The sequence below is a fragment of the Protomyctophum parallelum genome, assembly GCF_964188405.1.
Source record: "Protomyctophum parallelum genome assembly, chromosome: 11".
In the NCBI taxonomy this organism is placed as follows: domain Eukaryota; kingdom Metazoa; phylum Chordata; class Actinopteri; order Myctophiformes; family Myctophidae; genus Protomyctophum; species Protomyctophum parallelum.
The window spans coordinates 46,594,714-46,615,272 of record NC_139707.1 but is presented as its reverse complement, the minus strand read 5'-3'; the positions used below and the strand labels follow the sequence as shown (position 1 = coordinate 46,615,272).

General features: G+C 44.4%; 2 protein-coding genes across 2 annotated transcripts in view; both read right to left on the bottom strand.

Annotated features, from left to right (window-relative positions):
• Nucleotides 1-14,377, bottom strand: part of LOC310866410 (protein NLRC3-like) — a 62,459-nt gene extending 48,082 nt beyond the window's left edge. Inside the window, exons 1-5 of the mRNA XM_083776015.1 lie at nucleotides 13,243-14,377; nucleotides 9,728-10,236; nucleotides 8,733-8,906; nucleotides 7,987-8,160; nucleotides 7,750-7,905 (exon numbers count right to left, since the gene is read on the bottom strand). Coding sequence (XP_083632141.1) covers nucleotides 7,750-7,905; nucleotides 7,987-8,160; nucleotides 8,733-8,906; nucleotides 9,728-10,236; nucleotides 13,243-14,334 — 2,105 coding nt within the window. The 5' untranslated portion in view covers nucleotides 14,335-14,377. The remainder of the gene's footprint in view (nucleotides 1-7,749; nucleotides 7,906-7,986; nucleotides 8,161-8,732; nucleotides 8,907-9,727; nucleotides 10,237-13,242) is intronic.
• LOC310867043 (NACHT, LRR and PYD domains-containing protein 3-like) overlaps nucleotides 1-20,559 on the bottom strand; it is an 88,186-nt gene that overhangs the window by 48,082 nt on the left and 19,545 nt on the right. The window lies entirely within an intron of this gene.

Sequence of the window (20,559 nt, the reverse complement as noted above, 5' to 3'; positions counted from 1 at the left end):
AGTCAAAACCTCTGCTGCTTAATGTCTCACATCGGCCTGTTTTAGGCCCACCAAATATTTACTAAACACATTTTGTCGTCATTCTCCCACAGACTCTGTCCAAACATCACACACATTGGTACCATATCTCTATGGTCGTGTGATTAAGACGTATCTCTCAGATTTGGATTAGATTGAGGAGTGTCTCGTTTTGAACAAAATGCTTCAAATCATGAACGATTGCCTGTGAAACATTGCTGGCCCACAATAAGCTACCCGTCCTGGCGGAGACCTGTGTTCTGAGGAGCACATGTTTCTAGTTCAAACAGTGTTAAATTAGAGATATTATTTATAACACTGATACTTCTATCATCTCTATAGATAGATCATATATACATGTTAAATATATCAATACTTCTATCCTCATGTCTTTAGACTATGATGTCATTTAGAACACCGTTTAGATTTAGATGCTGTTTATCATTCTAGTATATCATGGTGAACATCATAACACTCACTGTAAATCACTGTCTGTATCAATTACTGTACATTCCAAATGTTAGAAATAGAACCATGGAACACATAGACACCGACTATACTGTATATTAATGTTATAATACAGGGGTGGGCAACTTTGTACTTTCCCCCCTAAAGGAACGCTTGGAGGAAGCTGCCACCAGTTTTGTTGACTAACACTAAGACTAGACTAAGACTAGACGATTTCAGATGAGTAAAATAGGACTAAAACTAAAGCGTGTGTTATTCAAAAGACTAAATTAGCTGTCAAAATGAACACTGGCCAGGCTACCATATTGCAGTGTTGCAAACTGCATAATATTGCTGCCCTACAGAACAGATGTGAGTCAAGCAAGAACCCTCATGAAACAGAGGTGTTCAGAGAGCAACATCTAGTGATCTATTGCACCTTTAAATCTGAGATTGTTTCGGGTCCATTTGGTTACAACGGAGCTTGTAATTGGCTATTTTAAAATTGTCTATAGGCAACCTTAGGCACCAGTGCCAACATTGGCACAAATAAGGAGGGTGATCACTGGCATAAGTGTGTGAAAGAGCCTTTTTGGTTAAAAAATAAACTATATATTAAAAAAAGAAAAGAAAAAAAATATATATATATGAAGTCCCTCACGTACTGTATGTAAATGGTAAATGGTGCATTTATATAGCACCTTTATCCAAGGCGATTTACTACATGTGCATTACATTCACCCATTCACACACACATTCATACACCGATGACAAGGTAAGTAATTACATTCTACATTAATTAAAACTCAGAACAGTGTGTGTGTGCTTAAGCACAGGGTGTGTGATGCGTCAGTGCAGTAGTACTGTGTAGAAGTGCTTGTAGTTAGTGCATGCTGCATGCTGCTCCTGCTCGCTACTCTCTGCTTTCAGCTACTGCCGCCGGCTAGCCCTCCACGCGGGGGGTGAAAAGAGGAGCCGAGTTGCGTAAGCCTCCTCCTGCCGGTACACAGCCTCTCCATCGCCAAGACTCCTGCAGTGCCTCCTCGTGGCCACATGTAAAATGTAGGGGATCTCGGAGCAGCAGTGGGCCCCAGAGGTGAGGTGTGCAGGCCCACCGGTGTGTGGACACGCCCTGGCACCTTACCAACCACTGCCCCAGTTATGGGTAAATAGCATGGGCAGGTGGAGCTCACAGCCGAGCCAACCCACCTAGGAGAAGGACACTCCAAACTAAAACCAGGACTGTGAGGAGTTGCGCCCCACAGTTCTTATATAGCATTGTAAAGTCAACCATGGAAAGTCTAGTCATTTCAAAACCTATACTTCCAGCGGCAGGAGTCCGCAGGAGCCTAGCAGCGGACCGTAGTGCTGGTCCTCCCCCGGGGGGACAACATGACGACTGGACCTTAAACCCGCAAGGGAGGGTTCAGTCCGAAAACAGCACACGGTCTAATGCAATCTTGCGTTGCAGGAAACCATTTATAATGGGAACCTTCAACGCATGCACAGTCAGAGAAGATGGGAGGTTGGAGGAGCTCACACACTGTGCAGAGAGCAGAGGAGTGGAGATCCTAGGAGTCCAGGAGCACAGAAGGGTGCACAATGAGATCACCATCAAACACTGCAGGGTTGAGAATTACACCTTCGTCACCTCCTCGGCATGGAGGAACGAAGCCCAGGCAGCAACCGGAGGAGTGGGGCTGCTGTTGAGCCCTAGAGCACGTAAGACACTGCGGAAAACCCACCGATTCTCAGAGCGGATCCTCATCGCCGAGTTTAGTAGCAGTCCGGTAACAACCATCATGGCAGTGTACTCCCCCACCAACGTGGTGTCAGTCGAGGAAGCGGAAAAGTTTTACAGGGACCTAGCAACGGCAGTCCGAAGCGTCCCGGCACCAAGGTTATTATAGTTAACTATAACTAACGAAAAAACGAAAACTAGAATTAAAAAAACATTTTAGTTAACTGAAACTAAACTGAAACTAAAATAAATTAAAAAACGATAACTAAACTAAAACTGTATTGTGTGTTCACAAAACTAACTAAAACGAACTGAAATGATAGACAAAATGGCATTCGTTATCGTTTTTTTATCAATATTTATATGCCTTACGGACATTTAGAATATAGGCTAAACCTTTTAAATGAATTCGGTTCTTTTCCTTATTTCCCGAGCCGTTTTTACGGCACTTTTCAGCACCGTAAGGCAGCATGTCACAACGCTTTACGACCCGTGTTTACATTCTGCAGTGCAGCCCCGTGGTCGCTTCAAGTTTTAATGCTGCTGCTTGCATCTCGCAAAAATGGCAAAAGTTGGCAGAAAGAGTGGCCAGACGTCCGGTTTCACGCCGGACAGTCCGGTTTTAGAACCACCTGTCCTCCTCCCAACTCAACCTCTGGCCGGACACATAATTGTCCGGTTTTGTGTGATATACAGTGCTTGTGTCATAACTGTCATTTACGTTGTCTCTGTATTAAAATCTCCGCAGAGCTGCTCAGCTCCGCAGCGAGCCAGCCACACTCCCTCTGTCTTAAAAAGAGAGAGGAGACGTTGCCATGTCCGCTTAATTATAAGCGACTTTGGCCTTGTTTTATAAAATAGCCTACTAAGCCTAGTCAGGCTTCTTTTGGGCTTGTTTTCATAGACATGGTTGCTTGTTTCTCTTCCAAAACCTGTCAACACTGCCAGTGGGATGGTCTGTTTGTTTTTTGTGGAATGTGTGTTCTCACAATCACTTTAGTATAGTTAATGCAGGGATAAATAAACCAAAAATGCAAAATGAAAAACTACATTTAATGAGCAATATGGCTCGACATCATAAAGAAAGGGAGGCTAAAGCACTGTGAACATAGGCTACTGGCTTCATTCTATGTCCCACACCGATGACCATAAGACTGTATAAAAAACCCCACAAGAAAGAGATTCAACATAAAACATATCTAAACATGAAATAAAATAAATTGATTATAAAAGGAATGACCTTTGTGGTACCCCATCATTTAAAAAGGTTAATTGAATTAGCAAATATATGTTCTCTGTGGACATACTGCTGGAGATGATGGTGGTGAAAATCAGGTGCGTGCAATAGTATAGTAATAATAATAATATCTGGAATTTTATAGCGCTTTTCTAAACACTGTGTGTGTCTGTTTGGGGGGGGGGGGGGGGGGGGCTGGGGAGAGAGCCCCGCAAAAGTGTCCTCCTTTCTGAGGTCTTGCAGGTGGCCACCACAGCCCAATATGGGATTTCTTCGAATATGACTGTGTGGGAGATGCAAGCAAGTGCCTTGTGGATGAGGATGGGAAAATATGCAAAGTATGTCATGGTTGATTGTCCAACAGAGACTGAATATATATACTTTTAAATGGTATCTTTTGTTGAGTTTTTATTACACAATACTTGCTCTGATCGTTTTTAATCCTATACTTCGTTACAAATAAACCAAAGTACGAAAAAACTAAAACTAAACTAAAACTAAACTAAAACTAAACTAAAACTAAGCATTTTCACAAAATAAAAACTAAACTAAAACTAGCAAACCCGCTCTAAAAACTAACTAAAACTAACTGAATTAGAAAAAATATGTCAAAACTAACTAAAACTAAACTATAATGAAAAAACCAAAACTATTATAACCTTGCCCGGCACACAACTTTCTTGCGATTCGGGACTTTAACGCGAGACTCGGACGAACGGATGCGACATACACTTACCATGAGGACACAAACCGGAATGGAGCGTACCTTGCTACACTACTCCTGGAACAAGAACTACTGGCTGCAAACACCATGTTCAGAAAAAGAATGGGCAAAAGATGGACCTTCCAGGACCGGCCTACAGGTATGAGACGTCAACTAGACTACATACTAGTGAGACGAAAATGGAGGAATTCCATCTTGAACGCAGAACCCTACAACACCTTCAACTCTGTAGGTTCTGACCACCGGGTGGTATCCATGAGAGTGAGGTTGAGTCTAAGGACCCCAAAACCGAGCCCCATGGTACGCCATGACTGGAGGACATTCTCCACAAGCCCTGAACTACAGGCCAGATACACAGCGGAGTTCAAGGACCTCGTTCACATACAGGATGTGAGGGAGGAACCGGGCACAGGGTACACGAAGTTCATGGAAGCACACAAGGCTGCAACAGCGAGGTGTGTACCGATGATGCAGAGGACCAGACGCCCCACCAGATCGAAACATCCAGATGTCATCGCAGCGCGTCAAAGAATAGAGGAAGCACGTCGAGCATGCGATCAAGAGCCGTCCGCAGAACAACGCGAGACACTGAAGGAGGCCAAGCGTCTTCTCTTCGCCGAGTACGACAACATCAAGGGTGAGGAGCTGATGCAAAAAGTCCGCAGGTAGATGCTGCTCATGGGGAATTCCAGTACAGCGAGTCATGGAAGGTGATCAATGAGATGTGTGGAAGGAAAAGACCGAAAGAGGGACAGGTGGCAGGAAACAGCCCAGAAGAGAGAGTGACCACCTGGTTAACTCACTTCAGGAACCTCCTCGGCACACACCAGACAGTGGAAGGTGCTGAGAGGGAAATGCCTGTAGTCCTAGAGGATCTCAGCATTAATGACGGCCCTTTCACAGCAGGAGAGTTTGCCAAGGTCAAAGCCTCCCTGAAGCAAGGGAAAAGTGCTGGACCTGACGGCATTCCACCCGAGGTAGTCAAGAACTGCAATCTGGATGAAGTCATCTTGGAGATCTGCAACCAGGCTCTATTGGGAAACATCATGCCAGAAATATGGTCTCTCTCTCACATCATCCCAGTACCAAAATCTGGAGATCTGTCAAAACCTGACAATTACCGTGGTATCAGCCTGACCTGTATCATAGCAAAAATGTTCAATTGCATGATACTGAACAGGATTAGGAGCGCAATCGACCCCCACCTCAGGGAAAACCAAAACGGATTCCGAGAGGGGAGAACAACCTTAGCCCAGATCCTTGCGTTACGGAGGATCATTGAAGAGGTCAAGAGGAACAACCTAGCAGCAGTGCTATGCTTCATTGACTTCAAGAAGGCCTTTGACTCAATCCATAGAGGAATGATGGTGAGAATACTCAAGGCTTACAATGTTCCTCCGAACCTGCTCCGAGCCATTGACACCATGTACACAGGAACGAGAGCCCGAGTGACAACGCCGGATGGTAACAGCGAGGAATTCAGCATCCAAACCGGAGTGCTGCAAGGAGACACCCTAGCCCCCTTCCTTTTTATAATAGTGTTGGACTATGCCCTGAGACAAGCTATTAATGGAAGGGAGCCAGTGCTCGGCTTCACTATCTCACCCAGAAGGTCTACGAGACACCCTGCAGAAACCCTCACAGACCTGGACTACGCCGATGACATCTGCCTGCTATCGGACAACGTAAGGCAGGCACAGGCTCTCCTGACCTGTGTGGAGTTGGAGTGCGCCAAAGTTGGCCTCAGTCTAAATGCAAAGAAGACTGAGGTCATACTCTATAACATCCCCCAGGAACATCTGCCCCCAACGACAATAGAGGGTATTGTCCTAAAGGAGGTCAGTGACTTCAAATACCTGGGCGCATGGGTCGACTCCACAGAGAAGGACCTTAAAGTGAGGAAGGCACTTGCCTGGCGAGCTCTTAACGGTATGACCAGTGTGTGTAAATCCAACCTCCCCCGACACATCAAGATCAGTTTCTTCTCTGCTACCGTGGAGTCCGTCCTCCTCTATGGCTGTGAATGCTGGACACTTAAACAAGCCCTACAGAAATCCCTGGACGGGTGCTACACCAGAATGTTGCGTGTGGTACTTAACATCAACCAGGATGAGCACATCACCAACAAGCTTCTGTACGGGGCATTACCAAGTGTAACAGAGAAGATAGCAGTAAGGAGGATGAGACTAGCTGGCCACTGCCACCGACATCAAGAACTCCCGGCCAAAAAGCTTGTACTGTGGGAACCAACACACGGGCATCGATCGAGAGGACGTCCCACACCTACCTACGTGGACGTACTAAAGAAAGATACTGGTGCGGAAAGCATAAATGAGCTGGCCAGATGGAGTATGGAGAACCGAGATGACTGGAGACGACGATGGAGGGCTCGTCTGAGGACGACGTAGAGAGACAATAACCCACCTATCTCCCTAGTCAGAATTCTGCTATATTTCCACCCTCACCCCAGAGGGACACATATTACACATTACATTGCACACTACTGTCGTAGCAAAAACAGCCAATCTACAAGCTCAAAACACGCCGCAATGCGACGCGTTTTGAGCTTGTGGATCAGCTATTTTTGCTATTATTTGAACTGAAATCCTGAATTATTGTTTTGCTATTTTTGAATTGGAATCCTGAAAAGTAACATTTTTATTTAATTTCAAATGCATTTAGTTATAGTTATGTTAACTTTATGAACCAAATACAAATACATTGGACGTAAAAAATAGACATCAAAACAATAATATATCAATGTTCGGATATATATACCTGCGGGCCGCTTTAAGTGATGGTGGGGGCTGCATTTGGCCTCCGGGCCGCCAGTTGGGCCCCCATGTATGTTATATATAACCATGGAACATAGACACTATCTACTGTATATTAATCTATGTTATAGAACCATGGAACATAGACACTATCTACTGTATATTAATCTATGTTATAGAACCATGGAACATAGACACTATCTACTGTATATTAATCTATGTTATAGAACCATGGAACATAGACACTATCTACTGTATATTATTCTATGTTATAGAACCATGGAACATAGACACCATCTACTGTATATTATTCTATGTTATAGAACCATGGAACATAGACACTATCTACTGTATATTAATCTATGTTATAGAACCATGGAACATAGACAATATCTACTGTATATTAATCTATGTTATAGAACCATGGAACATAGACACTATCTACTGTATATTAATCTATGTTATAGAACCATGGAACATACACTATCTACTGTATATTAATCTATGTTATAGAACCATGGAACATAGACACTATCTACTGTATATTAAATCTCTGCTAGAATGAACCATGGTAATATGATATGATAATATGGGAAACTGCATTTATAAAGTGCTTTTCTCCAAAGTGCTTTACATTACAATGTAGTTCACATTCACCCACCGATGGCAGAGGAAAACATGCATGCTCATCGGGAGCTGTTAGGGGTTCAGAGATTCTTGCTCAAGGACACTTGGACATGTAGCAGCCAGGAGGAGCCTGGAATTTAACCTGGAACCTTTGACGGCCGCTCTACACAAGTCTACTCACTTGACAGTCTCCAGGGCAGCAGACAGCTTCTTCAGAGCAGAGTCTCCCAAGTGGCTGAAGTTCAAGTCCAGCTGTTTCAGCTGGGAGGAGGGGTTGGAGGTCACAGCTGAAGCCAGAGAAGAACAGCCTTCCTCTGTGACTCCACAGCCTGACAACCTGCAGAGAAATACACATTTAACAAAGTGCTGTGTTGATGTTCAAGTAGAGATCCACACAGAGAGAACACACATTCTTTACCCCAGGATCTGCAGTCCACACTGTGGACTCTTCAGTAACGCAGAGAGCTGGAGCAGTTGTGATTCCTGCAGGCAGATGAAACTGAGGTCCAATTCTTTCAGATGGAGCAGATTAGAGCTGAGAGCTGAGAGCAGAACTTCAAATCCTGTCTGAGTGAATTTACAGCCAGCAAGTCTGTAATTACACATGAAATATCTGGACTGAATATCAGAGGTTTGGAGTAAAGACCCCAAGGGATGGAAAGAGAAGGCAGGCAGGGATAATATGAAGTAAATCATCATAATCTTAATCTTCCAACATAGGAATTGTGTGTGTGTAAGTGTGCATGCCAACATGACTACATACTGTAATCACTGTACCCCATTAGTTCACATAATAATTCCCTAGCAGCCATGATGGATCACATATTGTAGTTACTGTATCGTAGCATTGATAATGATAATCCCCTAGCAGCCATGATGGATCACATATTGTAGTTACTGTACCGTAGCATTGATAATGATAATTCCCTAGCAGCCATGATGGATCACATATTGTAGTTACTGTACCGTAGCATTGATAATGATAATTCCCTAGCAGCCATGATGGATCACATATTGTAGTTACTGTACCGTAGCATTGATAATAATAATTCCCTAGTAGCCATGATGGATCACATATTGTAGTTACGTCTGTACCGTAGCATTGTGATGTGAGAGTGAATAATGATATGAATAATAAAACAGAACTAATGTAAATAATGTGACCTCAGTATCTCCAGTTTACAGTTTGGACTCTTCAATGCAGCAGTGAGCAGGTCCATGGATGGATCCTCTATCTCATTATAACTGATGTCCAATTCTCTTAGATGTGAAGGATTAGAGCTGAGAGCTGAAGCCACAATCTCATATTCTGCCTTTCCAAATCCACAGCCAACAAGTCTGTAAATGTAGATGATGTAAAATCAGTGATCATCAACACAGATTAGATTAAATTCATGTCCAATGAAATTAACTATAAAGTGTAATGTAAATGTACCAATGACTAGTTGGTCAGATATTGACAGGTCATATAAGAACAGTCTAGTTGGTCAGATATTGACAGGTCATAAGAACAGTCTAGTTGGTCAGATATTGACAGGTCATTTAAGAACAGTCTAGTTGGTCAGATATTGACAGGTCATATAGGAACAGTCTAGTTGGTCAGATATTGACAGGTCATATAAGAACAGTCTAGTTGGTCAGATATTGACAGGTCATTTAAGAACAGTCTAGTTGGTCAGATATTGACAGGTCATATAAGAACAGGGAACCAGAAAACATCAAAGTGAAAGACAGATAATCTGTATTAACCCATTCTGACCTGAGATCAGATTCTAAAAATGTCTTCTACATCCTGACAGTTTTCTGAAAAAGCTATGTTTCTATGTCAGTCGTGCTATGAGCTTGAAGATCTGCTATTTTTTAATAGCTAAAGCATAACATAATGCTAACGCCAAAAGGGGTTCCCGCCAAAATGGTTTAATACTATAGTGTGTAACTTACATTGATCTATGAATGTTATCTTATTTATTCTTTTTAACTTATTTAGGCAAAAATGCTGTATAAATATTGTACACACACACACACACACACACACACACACACACACACACACACACACACACACACACACACACACACACAGACTTGATTATTATTATAGTAATTAGGTGTGATGGTAGATTGATTCTAACAGGTTTTCTATCCACATGACTACTAACCGAGCCTTTCTGCTGTTCCTCACAGCTGGGAGTATTCTGAATTTCCCCCATAATGATGCGTCATATTGGTGCAGGTCCAACTCCTCCAGAACCTCCTCTGCCGTCATCAGCATGAAGGCCAGAGCTGAACACTGGCTCTGAGACAGTTCTGTCTTTGATCTGTCCGCTGACTTCAGGTACTGTTGGATCTCCTGATGTAGTGAGTGGTCGTTCATCTCCATCAGACAGTGGAAGATGTTGATGAATCTGTCAGCAGAGAGACTCCGATCTTTATTATTCATCTCCTTCAGGTTGTTGATGACTCTCTGGATGCTCTCTGGACTGTTCTCTGTGTGACCCAGCAGGCCTCCTAACAGACTCTGGTTGGACTCCAGTGAGAGGCCATGAAGGAAGCGGACAAAGAGGTCCAGGTGGCCGTTCTTACTCTTCAGGGCTTTTTCGCTGGCTCTCTGCAGGAAGTCCTCCAAGGAACTGACATCATCTCCCAGGAATGTCTTCAGTACCTTCATCTTCTTCTGTGTGTCTTCTTCTTCTTCTTCTTCTTCTTCTTCTTCTTCTTCTCCTCCTCCTCCTCCTCCTCCTCCTCCCAAACTCTTCAGGGCTTCTTCAACCTTTTCGGTGGCTCTCTGCAGGTCCTGTATCAAGTCCTTCAAGGAACTGACATCAGATGTCAGTTCCTTGGAGGAACTGACAGTTTCAGTGACGGCTTCTTCTTCTTCTTCTTCTTCTTCTCCTCCTCCTCCTCCTCCTCCTCCTTCCATACTCTTCAGGGATTCTTCCATGTCTCTCTGCAGGAATAAGTCTTCTCCTCCTCCTCCTCCTCCTTCCATACTCTTCAGGGATTCTTCCATGGCTCTCTGCAGGAATAAGTCTTCTCCTTCTTCTCCTCCTCCTCCTTCCATGGCTCTCTGCAGGAATAAGTCTTCTCCTCCTCCTCCTCCTCCTCCTCCTCCTCCTCCTCCTCCTCCTTCCATACTCTTCAGGGATTCTTCAATGGCTCTCTGCAGGAAGACGTCTTCTCCTCCTCCTCCTCCTCCTCCTTCTCCTCCTCCTCCTTCTCCTCCTCCTCCCAAACTCTTCAGGGCTTCTTTAACCTTTTCGGTGGCTCTCTGCAGGTCCTGTGTCAAGTCCTTCAAGGAACTGACATCAGATGTCAGTTCCTTGGAGGAACTGACAGTTTCAGTGACGGCTTCTTCTTCTTCTTCTCCTCCTCCTCCTCCTCCTCCTCCTTCCATACTCTTCAGGGATTCTTCCATGTCTCTCTGCAGGAATAAGTCTTCTCCTCCTCCTCCTCCTCCTTCCATACTCTTCAGGGATTCTTCCATGGCTCTCTGCAGGAATAAGTCTTCTCCTTTTTCTCCTCCTCCTCCTTCCATGGCTCTCTGCAGGAATAAGTCTTCTCCTCCTCCTCCTCCTCCTTCCATACTCTTCAGGGATTCTTCAATGGCTCTCTGCAGGAAGACATCTTCTTCTTCTTCATCTTCTCCACCTCCTCCTTCCATGGCTCTCTGCAGGAAGACGTCTTCTCCTCCTCCTCCTCCTCCTCCTCCTCCTCCTTCCAAACTCTTCAGGGCTTCTTTAACCTTTTCGGTGGCTCTCTGCAGGTCCTGTGTCAAGTCCTTCAAGGAACTGACAGTTTCAGTGACGGCTTCTTCTTCTTCTTCTTCTCCTCCTCCTCCTCCTCCTCCTCCTTCCATACTCTTCAGGGATTCTTCCATGTCTCTCTGCAGGAATAAGTCTTCTCCTTCTTCTCCTCCTCCTCCTTCCATGGCTCTCTGCAGGAATAAGTCTTCTCCTCCTCCTCCTCCTCCTTCCATACTCTTCAGAGATTCTTCAATGGTTCTCTGCAGGAAGACATCTTCTTCTTCTTCTTCTTCATCTTCTCCACCTCCTCCTTCCATGGCTCTCTGCAGGAAGACGTCTTCTCCTCCTCCTCCTCCTCCTCCTTCCAAACTCTTCAGGGCTTCTTTAACCTTTTCGGTGGCTCTCTGCAGGTCCTGTGTCAAGTCCTTCAAGGAACTGACAGTTTCAGTGACGGCTTCTTCTTCTTCTTCTCCTCCTCCTCCTCCTCCTCCTCCTCCTCCTCCTCCTTCCATACTCTTCAGGGATTCTTCCATGTCTCTCTGCAGGAATAAGTCTTCTCCTCCTCCTCCTCCTCCTCCTCCTCCTCCTTCCATACTCTTCAGGGATTCTTCCATGGCTCTCTGCAGGAATAAGTCTTCTCCTTCTTCTCCTCCTCCTCCTTCCATGGCTCTCTGCAGGAATAAGTCTTCTCCTCCTCCTCCTCCTCCTCCTCCTCCTCCTCCTTCCATACTCTTCAGGGATTCTTCAATGGCTCTCTGCAGGAAGACGTCTTCTCCTCCTCCTCCTCCTCCTTCTCCTCCTCCTCCTTCTCCTCCTCCTCCCAAACTCTTCAGGGCTTCTTTAACCTTTTCAGTGGCTCTCTGCAGGTCCTGTGTCAAGTCCTTCAAGGAACTGACATCAGATGTCAGTTCCTTGGAGGAACTGACAGTTTCAGTGACGGCTTCTTCTTCTTCTTCTCCTCCTCCTCCTCCTCCTCCTCCTTCCATACTCTTCAGGGATTCTTCCATGTCTCTCTGCAGGAATAAGTCTTCTTCTCCTCCTCCTCCTCCTTCCATACTCTTCAGGGATTCTTCCATGGCTCTCTGCAGGAATAAGTCTTCTCCTTTTTCTCCTCCTCCTCCTTCCATGGCTCTCTGCAGGAATAAGTCTTCTCCTCCTCCTCCTCCTCCTCCTTCCATACTCTTCAGGGATTCTTCAATGGCTCTCTGCAGGAAGACAGCTTCTTCTTCTTCTTCTTCATCTTCTCCACCTCCTCCTTCCATGGCTCTCTGCAGGAAGACGTCTTCTCCTCCTCCTCCTCCTCCTCCTTCCAAACTCTTCAGGGCTTCTTTAACCTTTTCGGTGGCTCTCTGCAGGTCCTGTGTCAAGTCCTTCAAGGAACTGACAGTTTCAGTGACGGCTTCTTCTTCTTCTTCTTCTCCTCCTCCTCCTCCTCCTCCTCCTTCCATACTCTTCAGGGATTCTTCCATGTCTCTCTGCAGGAATAAGTCTTCTCCTCCTCCTCCTCCTCCTTCCATACTCTTCAGGGATTCTTCCATGGCTCTCTGCAGGAATAAGTCTTCTCCTTCTTCTCCTCCTCCTCCTTCCATGGCTCTCTGCAGGAATAAGTCTTCTCCTCCTCCTCCTCCTCCTTCCATACTCTTCAGAGATTCTTCAATGGCTCTCTGCAGGAAGACATCTTCTTCTTCTTCTTCTTCTTCATCTTCTCCACCTCCTCCTTCCATGGCTCTCTGCAGGAAGACGTCTTCTCCTCCTCCTCCTCCTCCTCCTCCTCCTCCTCCTTCCAAACTCTTCAGGGCTTCTTTAACCTTTTCGGTGGCTCTCTGCAGGTCCTGTGTCAAGTCCTTCAAGGAACTGACAGTTTCAGTGACGGCTTCTTCTTTTTCTTCTCCTCCTTCTCCTTCTCCTCCTCCCAGGGATGACTTCAGTACCTTCATGTTCTCCTGTGTGAAACAGTGCATCAGGTAGACTGCAGCCAGGAACTCCTGGATGCTCAGATGAACAAAGCTGTAGATCTTTCTCTGAGATTGAACGGTCTCTTCTTTGAAGATCTCTGTGCACACTCCCGAGTACAGCACGGCGTGGTTCACATCGAGACCACACTCTTCCAGGTCTTCTTGGTAGAACGTGAGGCTGCCTTTCTTCAGATGTTTAAACGCCAGTAGGCACAGCATCAGAAGAACATCCCTGTCAGTCTCATCATACTTCGTCTTCATCCGTTTTATCAGGAGCGATATGAAGAGGCTGAACATCCCGGTCAGGTTCTTGGGCAGCTGTCCTGTCTGGTCTGTCTTCACCAGGTCCTCCACAACAGTAGCGGTCATCCAACAGAAGACTGGGATGTGACACATGATGTGGATGCTCTTTGATGTCTTCACGTGTGAGATGATGGTGCTGGCCAGCTCCTCATCATCACTGAACATCTTCCTGAAGAACTCCTCCTTCTGGGAGTCTGTGAACCCTCGTATTTCTGTCACCATGTCAACGCATTCAGGAGGGATTTGATTGGCTGCTGCAGGTCTGGTGGTTATCCAGAAGAGAGCCGAGGGGAGCAGATTCCTCTTGATGAGGTTCGTCAACAGCAGGCCCACCGATGATGTCACCGTGACATCAGAGACGACGTCATTGTTGTCGAAGGAGTCAGAATAGACGTCGATGTTCTGGAATTTCAGCGGAAACCTGCTTTCATCGAGACCATCGAAGATGAAGCCAACTTTCCAGGCAGCGAGCTGCTCTGCTGTGACCTTCTTTAACGTTGGATGGAAACCATGGATCAGTGAGAGAAGACTGTGCTGCTCATCTCGGACCAAGTTCAGCTCCCGGAATGCGAAGGGAACCAGGAGATCTATATCTTGGTTCTCCAAACCTCTTGCCCAGTCCAGAGCGAACTTACGCACAGAGAATGTCTTCCCGATGCCAGCGATGCCATTGGTCAGAACTCTGCTGCTGGGTGTGTCTCTGCCAGGGAGGACGGTCTGAAAGATGGCACGGCACTTGATTAGGACGTCATAGAGGGTCTTCATGCTGGAGGCGGTCTCAAGCTGCCACACCTCATGTTGCTGATTAACCCCTTCACTCCCTCCCACTGATAGGTGGAGGTCTGTGTAGATGTTGGAGAGGGAGGGATGTACAGTGACGTATGTCACATGATCAAGACCGGCAAAAGTGACCTTATAGACCTTTAAATACTCCGGCAGACGGACATCTGATATGAGGAGACAATTAATACATGTTAAACATTATGCTTCATTTACAACTTTACATTGAACAATCCATAGCATTAACACTAGGAAGTCTGAGCAGCCGTTCTGACCGAATTTGAAATTTCAACGTTTATTTTCTTAGCCCATGGAGTCCAGAGAAAGTTCCCCTTGCATGACTTTGTCTAAATATTCGGTTGAAATCATCTCTGTTTTTTTTTCCATTTGAAACATTTTGTAAATATGATTTTAGGCATATATCTCTTACTCAGTCTGACTATAATCGGCCCAATCGACCGCCGTCACCCTTTCTCCCCCTCTCGTCTTTTGTTTGCGCTGCTTGATAATGGTGTTAATGGTGATTCCCCGACATTTACTTTTCACTTGATATCGTTTCGTAGAGAGCGCCTACACAACCGATTTATATACCAAATGAAAGCCCCAATTCCATAGTTTACATGGTATTTTGATTTTTTTTAAATGAGCAAAAAATGAGCGAGTTATGGTGGTAGGGGTGGAGAAAAAAAAAGAACACACAAAAGACAGCTGGAGACGGCATTGTTGTTGTTCAAGCCTGCATTCCATGTCCAACGAATTAAATCATATACGTTTGGCTGGTTAATTAACTTGGAATTTGTTTATTATTTTGATAAGATAATAGGAATATGAATACAATGATTATTATCATTGTTATTATTATTATTATTATTATTGAATGCTCGGTTAGACTCGACCCGACATTTACTTTCCATGAAGCGAGAACGCTTGCCGATGCGCGATACAAAATAAAAAGTGTTTGAATAATTCCAACCAGATAGACCTCCCGAACCGCTAAATGTTTTGTCAGTCAAAAGAACAGTTCTTTCTGCAAGCGACGTGGAACTTATGTAGGCATGCTGCTGTGGATTAATTTGTTCTGGCATATAGGCTCAATATCGCCAGCTCTTTGTCAGTCAAAAGAGTTCAGCCTCTGTCCGTCCTTCTTTATCTGTAAACTTTTTCTCTCTCTCTCCCTCTCAGGGAAGCATGCAAATGTTCATGAATTCAATAACTGCACGATGTTTTATAAACAGCAGCTGAGCTGGTGTTTCTCCTCAACATGCAGTGCATTTCACGTGTGGAGTTTATTTTTTGTATCACCAGGCTGCAGGCTTTCTATTTAGTGTCTATTTAGTGTGCAAGGCTTACATCCGGTAAGCCACTGTATGCGCTGAGTTCCATACACAACACATACACGAACCGTATCCTCTCCTCACCGGATGTTGAATTCACAGTGCTAACGGCCGTATTCTGAACGATGTTTTTTTATTAATTAAACTGATATAACAACATAACGTGGCTAATAATTGTTTATTTGGAATGTACTTTGGCTGGTAATTTAGGTAAATATAACGCGACTCACTTGTATAAGTAATTTACCGCGGACAGGCCGCATTTAATGCAATACATTGGCTTTAGTAATGTTGTTAGCTTATAATATTAGCAACTGTAAGCTAACGGCTGGAGGACTACGGACAATCCGGTCAATAACATCATTACACTTAAACATTAATACAATTATGTCATGTTTACATGCCTAGTCAAGCAGTCTGTACATCGCGTGGGGTGACATATATTAATTACATCGATAACACACAAGAAAAGACAAGTGATCTTGCTCTTTTGGAAGGAATAAAATAACAACAAAAGGCAGCAACGTGACACTCTTCCATGGCTATGTTGCAATATAGTACTAACGGGCAACGGCAAAATATATATTTTTCACATGTATTATTAGTTTTATACATTTTAGGAGTGAAAACATGTGTTAAGAAACATATTATGATTTAATTCGTTGGAAATGGGATGCAGGCTTGAACAATGTCTTCTCCAGCTGGAGAGGGACGTGTGGGGGAGAGAGTGGCCAATCAAATCGCACCAAAAACACGGTCCCCCTGACCCCCAGCCGACTGAGTAGTAGTGATTTTTTTTCAGACTTCGTAGTGTTAAAACAACTATGTATATATCCTCCAGAAAATCTAAATTTGTAAAAGAAAAAAAGGCTAAAATAAACAACATTGGATCGTTTTTTTAGTCTAAATGTATGTGTTTATCATCAGTATTTGTATTTGGACAATGAGACAGGAATACAACGAGTATATTTAATCTGATGAGTCTGCTGCTATTTAAACATTTCATTAATTGAAATAAAATGTTAGTGTAAAATGTGTCCAGTCTTACTGTGTCCAGGTGTGGTTTGACTGAATGTCTTCTGTCCAGGTGTGTTTCTGAATGTCTCTCTGTGGAGATGAAGACAATAGAATATATACATATAGATGAAGACAATAGAATATATACATATAGATGAAGACAATAGAATATATACATATAGAATCTATATGCATAATATTCTATTGTCTTCATCTATATTATAGATGAAGACAATAGAATATTATACATATAGATGAAGACAATAGAATATATACATATAGATACATATATATGAAGACAATAGAATATACATATAGATACATATGTAATTATGTATCTAACGGTTAATTTACCAGCCGGCTAGCCGATGGCATTATCCGGTTAATTAACGGTTGTTGTTTTTTTTAATAGGCTACCCCAAATGTAATATGCATGTATAGGCTACATAATTAAAGTTGGTAGACGAATGGTATACATTTATTTATGCTCCTTTTTAAAAGACAAACAAAATTTTGTTAAAGCAACATTTAACAATATAAATAAATTGTTGTAGGCTTAATCATCAATAAACAACTGCATGCATGCATTTGCGCGTCTACAGTACAGAGGTCCGCCGGTTCTATTCCAAAACATAAATAAGTCCAGTCCAGATCTGAGCAGCCTATAGCCTAACTATAAAGCCACTGGACGGGCTAAGCCTTTTTTTATTATTAAGGAAGATCAGCATGCATGTCACCGTGTTCTGTTTGTTGACTTTTCACTGACGAGAAAACCCTCAAACATGGATAGCACATGGCTAACTTGGCTAACCGTGCCAGTGTGGGGAGACGGAGTACAACAGAGAACTTTGGGACATTGAGGGGGCAGAAAACAGCGCCCGAGCAGCACTGTTCATGCAGCCTGGAGTGTGACAAGCTGGGCGGCGCAAATAACAGCAATTTTAGGCATGTGTGCAACATGACAACTGTTTTAAAGTATTGTACAGTGACAACTGTGGCAGTTCACCGTGCCACTAACGGCACTAACAGCACATCACAGTCATAACACTCCACTACAATACACCATGAGACAATAGCCAGGGGCCTTGTTAAATAGTTTGGTGGGTGCACACACTAAAACCGGTATTAACATTGTTCCTGTGCTGTTTTCCAAATGTATTGTTATTTTGTCTTTATTATTTACCATTGTATGTATCAAGGTTATGACTTTTGTTTCTTGTTTTACCACAGTATGTTCCCTGACTTCTGGGCAGAGGCAAAAAGCACCAGAGGAGTGTCTCAGGAGGCCTTATATGGAGTGGGAGATCATGATTGGTCCATGAGTGGATTATTGCAACTTTTTGTATATTGGCATCGACCAGGCATCACTCAGGCGTTTACAGCTAGCGCAGAACACAGCTGCCCGCCTTCTCACCGGCACTATAAAATATGTTATAGTGTATATTGTATAGTGTTATAGTGTATATTGTATTGTCTTACAGTGTTATAGTGTTGTATATATTTATAGGAGGGTTGACATACTGTGAATCAGGAGGTCCAGGTTCGTTACTGAATTCAGGAGGCGTTCCGTTAGACATGTCACTCTTCACAGACAGAAGGCTGGGAGTTGGAGACTCTGCTCTGTGGTGGACACTTCTGGAATCATACAGACAGAAATAACAATACATAAACAACAGAGACAGTGAATAATACTACTAGAAATAATACTAAGTAAATAACAGACAGTAATTAGCATAACAGTAGCTTGTATTCCATGTAGTACAAACGGTGCAATGGAATGATTTGCCCAAGGAGATAAAGACAAGTGCCTCTCTAAACACTTCAAATTTAGGTCAGGATTGAGAAGGCGTTTTTAGAATCCTGAATGGGTCTGTTGAATTGAGCAATTGTAACAGTTATCTCCTTAACACATTCCGACCAGGATTACTGCATGTTTTTGTGAGGGTATACCTACCCTAGGGGACACGGGGAGAACATGTGAGGGTACCTACCCTAGGGGACACGGGGAGAACATGTGAGGGTACCTACCCTAGGGGACACGGGGAGAACATGTGAGGGTACCTACCCTAGGGGACACGGGCAGAACATGTGAGGGTAGCTACCCTAGGGGACACGGGAAGAACATGTGAGGGTACATACCCTAGGGGACACAGGGATAACATGTGAGGGTACCTATCCTAGGGGACACAGGGAGAACATGTGAGGGTACCTACCCTAGGGGACACGGGGAGAACATGTGAGGGTACCTACCCTAGGGGACACAGGGAGAACATGTGAGGGTACCTACCCTAGGGGACATGGGGAGAACATGTGAGGGTACCAACCCTAGGGGACACAGGGAGAACATGTGAGGGTACCTACCCTAGGGGAAACGAGGAGAACATACAAACTCCACACAGAAAGGCCCTTTCACCAACCCCGCCTCGGGTATGGGCATTGATGACGCAGAGGAGAGAACACGCCCACAGCGGGAATCGAACCCAGGACCTTCTAGCGGTGAGGCAACACTACCGACTGTGCCACTGTCCCCCCTCTTGGTTTTATTTTTGATAAAGATTTTAAACTTAATAAACAAATCAGCTCCGTCGTTAAAACTCTCTTCTTCCAATCATCGCCACGGTCAAATCCTACCTCCCCTAAAAACAGCTGGAGATGGTTATCCACGCTTTGATTTCATCAAGAATAGATTATTGCAACTCTTTGTATATTGGCATCGACCAGGCATCACTCAGGCGTTTACAGCTAGCGCAGAACACAGCTGCCCGCCTTCTCACCGGCACTATAAAATATGTTATAGTGTATATTGTATAGTGTTATAGTGTATATTGTATAGTGTTACAGTGTTATAGTGTTGTATATATTTATAGGAGGGTTGACATACTGTGAATCAGGAGGTCCAGGTTCGTTACTGAATTCAGGAGGCGTTCCGTTAGACATGTCACTCTTCACAGACAGAAGGCTGGGAGTTGGAGACTCTGCTCTGTGGTGGACACTTCTGGAATCATACAGACAGAAATAACAATACATAAACAACAGAGACAGTGAATAATACTACTAGAAATAATACTAAGTAAATAACAGACAGTAATTAGCATAACAGTAGCTTGTATTCCATGTAGTACAAACGGTGCAATGGAATGATTTGCCCAAGGAGATAAAGACAAGTGCCTCTCTAAACACTTCAAATTTAGGTCAGGATTGAGAAGGCGTTTTTAGAATCCTGAATGGGTCTGTTGAATTGAGCAATTGTAACAGTTATCTCCTTAACACATTCCGACCAGGATTACTGCATGTTTTTGTGAGGGTATACCTACCCTAGGGGACACGGGGAGAACATGTGAGGGTACCTACCCTAGGGGACACGGGGAGAACATGTGAGGGTACCTACCCTAGGGGACACGGGGAGAACATGTGAGGGTACCTACCCTAGGGGACACGGGCAGAACATGTGAGGGTAGCTACCCTAGGGGACACGGGAAGAACATGTGAGGGTACATACCTTAGGGGACACGGGGATAACATGTGAGGGTACCTATCCTAGGGGACACAGGGAGAACATGTGAGGGTACCTACCCTAGGGGACACGGGGAGAACATGTGAGGGTACCTACCCTAGGGGACACAGGGAGAACATGTGAGGGTACCTACCCTAGGGGACATGGGGAGAACATGTGAGGGTACCAACCCTAGGGGACACAGGGAGAACATGTGAGGGTACCGACCCTAGGGGAAACGAGGAGAACATACAAACTCCACACAGAAAGGCCCTTTCACCAACCCCGCCTCGGGTATGGGCATTGATGACGCAGAGGAGAGAACACGCCCCCAGCGCCCACAGCGGGAATCGAACCCAGGACCTT